This window comes from Rhincodon typus, chromosome 1 (genome assembly GCF_021869965.1).
Source record: "Rhincodon typus isolate 14 chromosome 1, sRhiTyp1.1, whole genome shotgun sequence".
NCBI classification, from domain to species: domain Eukaryota; kingdom Metazoa; phylum Chordata; class Chondrichthyes; order Orectolobiformes; family Rhincodontidae; genus Rhincodon; species Rhincodon typus.
The window spans coordinates 110757338-110768597 of NC_063332.1; the positions used below are offsets into that span (position 1 = coordinate 110757338).

An 11260-nucleotide genomic window follows, 5' to 3' on the forward strand; every position below is an offset into this window, starting at 1 on the left:
TGTGGTGAGTCCAGTTTTCTAGTCAATGGTAACCCCCAGGATGCTGATAGTGGGGGATTCAGTCATAGTAACACCATTGAATGTCAAGGGGCAGTGGTTAGATGGTCTCTTATTGGTGATGGTCATAGCCTGGCATCTGTGCGGCACAACTGTCATTTGCCACTTGTCAGCCCAAGCCTAGATATTGTCCAGATCTTGTTGCATGTGAACATGGACTGCTTCAGTATCTAAGGAGTCACGAATGGTGCTGAACATTGTGCAATCATTAGCGAACATCCCCAATTCTGACCTTATGATGGAGGGAAGGTCATTGATGAAGCAGCTGAAGATGGTTGGGCCTAGGACACTACCCTGAGGAACTCCTGCAGAGATGTCCTGGAGCTGAGATGATTGACCTCCCACAACCATGACCATCTTGCTATGTGTCAGGTATGACTCCAACCACAGAAGAGTTTGCCCCCGATACCCATTGATTCCAGTATTGCCCAGGCTCCTTGATGCAACACTTGGTTGAATGCAGCCTTGATATCAAGGACTGTCACTCTCACCTCACCTCTGGAATTCAGCTCTTTTGTCCATGTTTGAACCAAGGTTGTAATGAGATCAGGAGCTGAGTGGCCCTGGCGGAACCCAAACTGGGCGTCACTGAGCAGGTTATTGCTGAGCAGGTGCTGCTTGATAGCACTGTTGATGACACCCTCCATCACCTTACTGATGATCAAGAGGAGGCTGATGGGGCAATAATTGGCCGGGTTGGATTTGTCCTACTTTTTGTGTACAGAACATACTTGGGCAATTTTCCACATTGTCGGGTAGATACCAGTGCTGTAATTGTACTGCAAGAGCTTGACAAGGGAGCGGCAAGTTCTGGAGCACAAGTCTTCAGTACTATTGCCAGAATGTTGTCAGGGCCGGTAGCCTTTACAGTATCCAGTGTCTCCAACCGTTTCTTGATATCATGAGGAGAGAATCGAATTGGCTGAAGACTGGTATCTGTAATGCTGGGGGCCACTGGAGGAGGCCGAGACGGATCATCCACTTGGCACTTCTGGCTGAAGACTGCTGCAAATGCTTTAGCCTTATCTTTTGCACTGATGTGCTGGGCTCTTCCATCATTGAGGATGGGGATATTTGTGCAGCCTCCTCCTCCTCCAGTGAGTTGTTTAATTGTCCACCACCATCCACGACTGGATGCGGCAGCACTGCAGAGCTTAGATCTGATCTGTTGGTTGTGGGAAATCGCTTAGCTCTGCCTATCACTTGCTGCTTTCGCTATTTGGCTTGCAAATAGTCCTGTTTGGTGGCTTCACCAGGTTGATACCTCATCTTCAGGTATGCCTGGTGCTGCTCCTGGCATGCCCTTCTGCACTCTTCATTGAACCAGGGTTGATCCCCTGGCTTGATGGTAATGGTCGAGTGGGGGATATACTGGGCCATGAGGTTACAGATTGTGCTGGAGTACAATTCTGCTGCTGTTGATGGCCCACAGCAACCTCACGGATGCCCAGTCATCAGTTGCTAGATCTGTACAAAGTCTGTTCCATTTAGCACAGAGCTAGTGCCACACAACATGATGGAGGGTATTCTCGATGTGAAGGAGGGGCTTCGTCTCCACAAGGACTGTGCAATGGTCACTCTTACCGATACTGTCATGGACAGATGCAATTGCAGCTGGCAGATTTGTAAGGATGAGGTCAAGTATGTTTTTCCTTCTTGTTGGTTCCCTCACCACCTGCTGCAGACCCAGTCTAGCAGCTATGTCCTGTAGGACCCAACCAGCTTGATCAGTAGTACTACTGCCAAGCCACTCTTGGTGGTGGACATTGGAAATCCCCCACCCAGAGTATATTTTGTGCCCTTGCCATCCTTGGTGCTTCCTCTCAGCTGAGGGAGGACGGTATGTGGTAATCAGCAGGAGGTTTCCTTGCCCATGTTTAACTTGAAGCCATGAGATGTCATGGGGTCCAGAGTCAATATCGAGGACTCTGACTGTTTTCCACTGTGCCGCCCCCTCTGCTGGGTCTGTTCCAGGGGTGGTGGTGGTGGTGGTGGTGTCTGGGGCATTGTTTGTCAGGTATGATTCTGTGAGTATGATTATGTCAGGCTGTTGCTTGACTAGTCTGTGAGACAGCTCTCCCAATTTTGGCACTAACCCCTAGATGTTGTTGAGGAGGACTTTGCAGGGTCGACAGGGCTGTTTCTGCCATTGTATTTTCCGGTGCCTAGGCCGATGCCAGGTGATCCGTCCAGTTCCATTCCTTTGAGTCTTTGTAGCGATTGGTACAACTGAGTGGCTTGCTAGGCCATTTCAGAGGGCAGTGGAGAGTCAACCACATTGCTGTGGGTCTGGAGTCACACATAGGCCAGACCAGGTGAGGGTGGCAGATTTCCTCCCCTGAAGGACATTAGTGAACCAGATGGGTTTTTCCGACAATTGGCGATGATTTCATGGTGATCAGATAATGCCAGACTTTTTTGTTTGAATTCCAATTCCACCATCTGCTGTGGTGGGATTCGAACCTGGGTCCCCAGAACATCAGCTGGGTTTCTGGATTACTAGTCTAGCGATAATACCACTAGGCCATCACCTACCCTATGAAGTTAGTTCCAGCATCTAAACAAAGCAGAAATAAGCGCAGTAGAAATGGTACTTGGATAGAAAGGTTAAAAATATAAAGTGCTGTTAACAGTAGCTGTGAGTATAAGAAAAGTTACTGATTTGAAAAGTAATGTGTAATGCTTATATGGAAGACATTAAAGGCAAAGGTCACAATAGGAAGATGATTGTGGAAACTAGCTAAAAAAGAAAGAACAAAAGGGCAAAACTTCTGGAGTTCAGTTGCAATGGCCAACGAACAGAAATGCAAAATACTGGAACAGCTTTCAGAATATTGAAAAATACACAAGTAAAGCTCATAAAAAAAAAATGCATAAAAACAGATCTTACTTTTTGATTTCATCCTCCACAGCACTGACACCATGTACTTGTGGATTAAGAATTTTGTGAGTCGCACTTCCAAAATCACACAGTACATAATTTCCATTATCATTTAACAAAATATTTTCAACCTAAAAAAGTTTAAAAACAAGAAAATATTACTATTACAAGAACACTATTTTTACATTGTTACATTATTATACTGTGACTATTGTCAGCATAAAATTACAAAAGGGATATTTATAGATTAGATGAATCAGCAAAACTGCAGCAGATGGGAGTTCAACGTAAGCAAGTGTGAGGTTATCTATTTCAGACTAAAAAACAAAGAACAGATTAGGATACTTTTCTAGATGGTAGGAAATTAAATACAGTGGATGTCCAAATACACTTGGGGTTTCAGATGCACAGGTTTATAAAATTCCACAAACTGGTGCAGAAAATAATCAAGGTGACTAATGCAATGCTGACCTTTGTAAGTAGGGGAGAATAGGGATACAGAAACTATGCTACAGTTATACAAAACTCTGGTTAGACCCTATTCGGAGTACTGAAACAGATATTTGGCCGTAGCAGGAATACTACAGAGGTTTACAAGCATGATACCTGGACTTCAGGGATTAAGTTATGAGGAGAGATTATACAAATTAGGCCTGTTTTCTCTGCAACATAGTAGGTTTAGAGATGATCTGATTGAAGTCTTCAAGGTATTAACAGGAAAAGACAGGGTATATACAAAATAAACTACTTCCACTGTTTGGAGATTCAAAAAATAGGATAGTCTAAAAATTAAGGCCAGACCACTCAAGAGAGATGTCAGGAAGCATTTCTACAGACACAAAGGTTTGGAACAATCTCCCACAAGTGTTGATACTAGATCTATTGTTACTTTTAAATCTGGGATAGATCATTTTTGTTAAGCGAAGTTAGAAAGGGGATTGGGGACAAAGGCAGGTATATGGAATTATGCCACAGATCAGCCTTAATCTCATTGAAAGGTGGAAGCAGTTCAAGGGGTTGAATGGCCTACTCCTGTTCCTACTTCAATAAATACAATTCACGGACAAACCAGCAAACCCAGCTCAATTCTCAAAGTGAATCTCGAAATTTAGCTGCCATGCAATATTGATTTTTCAAATGAAAACATCTTCAACTGTAATTCAGTGCAGGTCAACAGAATAATGAAGGGAGCAATATTCTCAATATTGCAATTAATGAGAATTTTGAATTACTGTAACATGTCCAACTCGCTATAGCATTGCAAAAATGTGCAGCACTTCACTGTGGTTCTTACCTTGAGATCTCTGTGAATAATTGGGGTTTTGCACTGATGTAGCCTTGCAACTGCCTCACAGGTATCACAGAAAATCTGCAGAACTTCTGTTTCAGCAAAACCTGTCTGCAGCCTCTGGTTCATTTGGTTCACCACTTGTCCCGCTGTCAAATAAATACATTAAGTAGTTTCTACTTGTGCAAAAGTTTCAATCTCAGAAAGGAAAGTCAATGATTCAAGATGTTTACACACTGATCATCATGTAAAATTTCTACACATTAAAGTCATAAGTCTTTAAAAAAAGCCCCCAATCCACACTCAATTCTAACACTTGAATGACAAAATGGAAAGTATTTAATTTCCAGTGCTGGCACACCTTATTTTACTGAGCACAAGCCTGCAATAAAAAGGTAGATTTTTGTTTAATAACATACCAACAGCTGTACTTTGGACAGAAAACATTACTTCGTCCTTTTTTTAAGTTTGAACAATACAATAAAAACAAGTCTTCATAACATTTCCCCTTGCGCTTTGCTAATCTCTCTGTCCAAATAATTATCAAAGGGGCAAAAGTAGACACTGTGCAGCTAGTGAAACCCGTACAATAGGGTGATTAAGTTTGTTTCACTGGGACACAGTAGGCGGGGGGGGGGGGGGGGGGTTTCAGCTGTGTCTTGCACACCTTAGATTATTTTTGAACCTTCACAGCCACTTCAGAACCAGGATCCTGAGTCTACACAGTTCTCTGACACAGATCCACCCAAAGTGCAGTCCTGACAACTTTTCACCTTTGAACATTCATTTTCAAAATGAAATAAAAATAAGTATCATTTATTTGCATTATTAATAACTGTCAAAAATTAAACAAAAATCCACGACATTCCAAGGCTAGTGGAGGCAATCTCCTACTCCAGTCACTGGATTTCTTAGGGGATATTCAGTTCAAAGGGCAACTAAGGTAATTAAGTAAAAATATAATGAAACCTACAGCATTTGTGCACGTCATAAAGCTATAAAAGGCAAAACATTTCACAGACACCTTAAAATAACACTTACCTCGGCAATATTCCATGAGAATAAGCACTTCCCAAACATTATCACCGACTGATGTAATGCTACAATCCAAATAACCAACAATATTTTTATGGCCCGAGAGCTCTTTCTAAAAGAAAGCATAACAGAGCTGGTTACAAAAAGATACAAGAGCTTATATTCGGGTTGTTAAACACTTATTGCAGTGCACAATGGCATACTTTAGTGGATTAACATACATCTATCTCAACTTAAGCTCAAATCGCATGTGTAATATTAAGCTGTGTTTCATCGACCCAGATTAAAGCTTTTCCATCCATAGGTGGTAGGTTCCTAGAATTTTCAGCCCAATTTTGTGCTGGAGGTGAAACCTTCAACTCATTTGTAAGGAACCTGGATCTGCAACTGAAACACTGCGCCCTGCAAAGCGAAGGACTAGTGCTAGTAAATGAGATTAGAACAGGCAGCTGGTACAGACGCAATAAACTGAATGACTGTTTCTGTACAGTAGCACAAGGTTCTAGGTTTAAGAAAAAAAGAGTAGTCGTCATTGTCCTACTATACCATAGGGTTGCTTTCTCATTACAGAGAGACACACAACTGTGGTGGTTTCACCTGATGGTCAGCATGCATTAGGCGGGGGAAGAGCTTAAGAAGGATAGTCCTTCATGGTAACCCCAGTCAGTGCAGGAATTGAACCACTGTTGTTGGCATCACTCTGCATCACAAACCAGCCAGCTAGCAAACTGAGCTAACTGACCCCTCGTCTAAGTTCTAGGAGGCATTTATTCAAAAACCTCAGGAGAAATGGGGCTAAATGTCTTTTATTTTGGTTAGCAAGAATTTAAATTGGCAGATGAATGGGAAATAACATTTAAAAGCAGAAAAATGGAAACAAAAAAAGTGCATAAACAAGTGAAGCGTTGGATAGTACTTCAAGCCATGATGAGTACGACCATACTAAATAGCAGAATAGGCTCAACATGCATACACAGTCTAATCCTGTTACTATTTCTTATGTTCTTAGAAAAAGAAGTAGTGCTATATTAGATGGAAGAAACTATGGACTGCAAGTAATTCAATAGGTTTATAATGCTTGTGTAAAAGCAAAGTGTGGTGAGAGCAAGGCTGCTGAACTACAAACTCAAATAGCCATGTGGGAATACGACAGTGACAATAAAAAGAAATGAGGCTGAAAAATAATAAGAATTGTGTGCTTAATGTTCAGAAGTACAAAGAGTGCAAAACAGGGAAGAATGAACATAGGGAGTATAACAGCACTCAAAAGAAATGTCTTGTAAAGAGAGAATGTCAAAGGGGTAAAAGGAAAACTAGCTTGATGACTTGTGGAGGTGCTGGTAGACAAGGTCAGAAGTCACACAAGACCAAGTTACAGTCCAACAGGTTTATTTTAAATTACAAGCTTTCAGAGCACTGCTCTTTTGTCATCTGACGAAGCTTGAGATTTCAAATAAACCTGTTGAGAGTATAATCCGGTGCGGTGTGACTTCTGACTTTAACTTGATGAGAGTTGAGAAGGAAAAAAAAGTGTAGGATCATGCCACTGGTAGCATGACATTGGTTTCCAAATTGCAATAAATGGGAGGTGATGCACTTGAGCAGGACAAACAAGGCAAAGGAATACACGATGAACAGTAGGACCATGGGAAGCACTGACGACCAGAGGTACCTCAGTGTGCATGTGTAGACAAGCATAGAGGTTAAGATTAAGGAGGCTATGCTGGAACTGTATAAAACGTTGGTTAGGCCACAGCTAGAATGTGGTGTGTAGTTCTGGAATCCACATTCTAAGAGGGATGTGATAGCACTGGAGAGGGCTCAAGGGAGATTTACCAGGATGTTGCCCAGGCTGAAGAGTTTCAGTAATGAATATATTCCTCAGAGCAGAGGATAATGAGGGAGCACATGATTGAGTTGTATAAATATTCTCCCAGATATCATTGCAAATCATATTTATTTACCCAAACAAGAATTTCCTTACCATAATCGTAACTTCTCTTTTACAGGTGTTCAAGTCATGGGCATCATTAACATACATGCGTTTTAGGGCACAACGTACTCCACTGACAGTTCGAGCCAAGAACACAATGGAGAATCCACCTATAACATTTTAAAATTAAGTTTTAATGTAACAAAGCAACTACTTCAAACAAAAAGCATCTCGTGAATTACACCCAGCTTACACATTTTTGATAACATCTATACAGGAGACTTGTAGTATTTTAATTGTTTCGCTCTCCAGTCAGGAAAATTTAATACAAGAATCCACTAGCCTCTTGCCCAGGTTTCTAGAGTGAGTAAAAACCTGACCTATGACACAAACAGGAGTGCCATAATTTTCCAGACAACTTTCAATCAGAAAAGATTTTGTTTTTAAATAGTAGCTTTAACATAAGATGTTCCAAGCTACTTCACAGGTGCATTATTGCATTAGGCCACAGAAATATCAGGTAGATTTGAAGGACTCTCTTAAAAATGAAAAATAGATGGAGGGATTACATGAGGAATTTGAGAATTTATGATGTCAGGAGGAAGGAATTCCTCAAGGTGGATATTTTCCCAAACAACCTCTGGAGCAGGTAGGGATTGAACTTGGGATTTGTGGCCCAGAGGTAGAGCCATTATCACCGCACCACAAATACTGCTAAGGTGCTCAGTGTAGTGTTCTAGGGTCAATCATCTTCAGCTGTTCTGTCAATGACCTTCCCTCCATCTTCAGGAGAGAACTGAAGATGTTTGTTGAAGATTGCACAGTGTTCAGCACCATTCGCAACTCCAGATACTGAAACAGGCCATGACCTTTACAATATCCAAGCTTAGGCTGACAAGTTGCAAGCAGAAAATAACATTCCTGCACACAAGGGCCAGGCAATGGCATCTCCAAAAAGGAAACTAACCATCATCCCTGGACATGCAATGGCATTACTATCACTGAATCCCCGTTATCAGAATCCTGGCGGCACCACTGAACAGAAACAGAACTAGACTTCCCATAGAAATACAGTAGCTAACAGAGCAGGTCAGAGACCAGGAAACCTGCTACAAATACTTCATCTCCTGACTCCCCAAAGCCTACCCACCATACACAAGGTGCAAGTCAGAAGTGTGATCAAATAGTCCCAATTTGCCTGGGTGAGTGCAGCTCCAATAAAAGATTGACACCATCCAGAACAAAACAGGCAACTCAACTACATCACATTCACAATAATTCACTCCCTCCACCACTGATGCACAGTAAAAGCAGTGTGTATCATGTACCAGATGCAGAAGAAATTCACCAAAGTTGTTTAAATAGCACCTTCCAAATCGATAACCACCACCCAGAAGGGCAAAGATAACAGGCACATGGAAGTATTCCCACCTGCAAATTCCCCTCCAAACTACTCATCATTCTGCCTTGGAAATATTTTGCCATTCCATCACTGTCACTGGGTCAAAATCCTGGAATTCCCTTCCAAAAGCATTGCTGGTGTATCTAAAACAATGGACTGCAGCAGTTCAAGAACGATCCCCACACCTTCTCCTTGGTGATTAGGGCTGGACAGCAAAGCCCATTTCCAAAGGAATAAAAAGTGGAAAAACACAACTTTGGAGTCTTTGCTCAACCTTTCGCTATAATCAATCAATGGCGATTCAATTCAAATTTGGAATGCTCAAGAAGCCAGAAGTAGGGAACATTTTTAGAAGTTTGCTTGGATGGTTTTCTTTCCGGGATGGACAATTTAAAAAGTATTTGTTTTTAAATTTACGACCATGGTCACATCACAGCCCTTCACATCATTCATGTGGAAGCTCATCGGTTTGAGACAATTGCTCATATGGAGGACGCATGTACAGGCTGGACCAAAGAACAATTTGAATTGAAATATTTATATAGTTCCTATGAAACAGTAACTTCTCCATGTTGATCACTCGGAGAACACATGATGGGAATTGAAATACTGTATGTACTTTTGGTAAGGAAATTTTAATGTGCACCAACAATGAGTCAGTCAGCCCTTTATTAATTGAACTGGCCAAGCCTTCAGCATAAGTGCTAGATTAGACATCCATCAGCTGGCAACGGAAAAATTCTAAGTTATTCTCCTCAGCTCAACTTCACAAATATACCCATCACACATGACCATCCATTAGCACTGGTAAGGGTCACCACCACAAATCCTCTTCTCTGCACAGTGGAGGTTTCCCATGCTGTAAAGTGTACTAAACAATCACTGCATGAAGTGAAACAGCCAGAAAAAAGAAACTAACCGTTCCAAAACTGGATCTCGGGATGAGGCACAGTACATCATAACAAATCAGGAAGTTGGGCCTAATATCCCTCCTTTTGCAAAGCTATCAAGCAACCAAACTTTTGGCATAGCATTCTTCAATGATGACAAGAGCACTATGCATACATTGTAATCTGATTCCAAGCTGACAAAACTACTGTACTGGATTACCCGAATACTTATGTTAAAAATCTCAATCTGTAGATAGACGTAGTAATCCTACATTCAGTGTATTAATCAATAACTAAGCAACAAGATAGTTTTATGAACAGCTGCAGCTTCAATCAGGTCAGAGCCTAGCTTCAGAGCAAGAGGCAAAGCTGAGTTGATTTTAGGTGTTTACAACTTGTTGCGCTAAGCAGGCAACTCTATAATCTTTGTTGGTGAAGTTGAGCTGAAGGAAATAACTGGAGATTGACACTAGATTCCAGTATCCTTGTCTCTTCATATGACATAGCAAATGCACTGGATACAATAATACAATAAAGACAACGGACCTCAACATAATCCTGGCAACTTAGCTAAAAGGCCTGTGCATCATTATCAGTAACCATGACTAAATGTCATCAACTCCCAAGTCAACTAGTTCGAATAGAAACACGACTCTCGCATCCAGCTGACTTAAAAGCCCACCAATGGGAGCGAAGGTGTCAAACAGAGCTATCAAGTAACACTTGCACAGTGATAACCCTGGGTACTGTCAGGTTCCAGACCTCATTATGGCCTTGGCCCCAATGGGCAAGAGATGCGAATGCCAGAGGTGAGGTGAGATAGTCAAATACTGCCTTAATGTTAAAGGACTAAGTGTAGAATCATGCATACTACCAAAATTCAATGTCAATGGGAACCAAAGGTAAGCTCACTACTGGATGAAGTCATACCTAGCAAAAGGTAGATGGCTGTAGTTGTTGGAGACCTATCATCTATCATCTCAGCTCCAGACCATTGTTGCACGAGATCTTCAAGTTAGTGTCCTACATTAAACTATATTCTGCTGCTTCAACAATGGCCTTCTCTCCAGCACATGGTCAGATTCAGTACCATTCACAACTCCTTAGATGCTGAAGAATTTTGTATCTTCATGAAGCACGATATGGAAAATATTGTGACTTGGACTGATGACTGGAAAGTGACAGTGACGTTCACAGCACACAAGTCCCAGGCAGAAACTTTCCCCAGAGAACCTAACCATCTCTTCTTGATATTCAATGGCATTACCAACTCTGAATCACTCAACATCAACATCTTGGAGTGACACTGACCAGAACAACTGGCTATAATTGCAGATAAAAAAGTAGAATAGAGGCTAAAAATCCTACAGCATGTAACTCTTCTCCTGAATCCCCAATGCCTGTCTGCCATCTACAAAGCATAAGTCAAGAGCGTGATGAAACACTGGTTATAAGTCTGTAAGCTAAGAAAAAAGATCAAAGGTTAATCACACAGTTGAACTGACCGGCCTTTTTCAATGCTGTACAGTTATGTAAATCATGGAAGTATTTCCTAACCAACTGTTCAGAGCTTTATCGCACACTGCTGGAGCAGTTGGGACTTGAACCAGGCCCTCCTGATCCAGGGGAAGAGACACTACCACTGAGTCACAGCAGCCCACTATGTATTTTCTTTAAATCAACCTGTTCAAATAATTTATGACACACCTCTTCGACTTGAACCCAGGCTTACCTAGCTCAGAGCTGGGGCACTACCAATGCACCACAATGACCT

General features: G+C 41.7%; 1 protein-coding gene across 1 annotated transcript in view; it reads right to left on the bottom strand.

The window, feature by feature from the left end:
- bmp2k (BMP2 inducible kinase) overlaps positions 1-10465 on the bottom strand; it is a 56132-nt gene extending 45667 nt beyond the window's left edge. The window contains exons 1-5 of the mRNA XM_048604663.1: positions 10417-10465; positions 7246-7364; positions 5268-5373; positions 4233-4375; positions 2948-3069 (exon numbers count right to left, since the gene is read on the bottom strand). Coding sequence (XP_048460620.1) covers positions 2948-3069; positions 4233-4375; positions 5268-5373; positions 7246-7364; positions 10417-10465 — 539 coding nt within the window. The remainder of the gene's footprint in view (positions 1-2947; positions 3070-4232; positions 4376-5267; positions 5374-7245; positions 7365-10416) is intronic.
- Between the last annotated feature and the right edge of the window lie 795 nt (positions 10466-11260).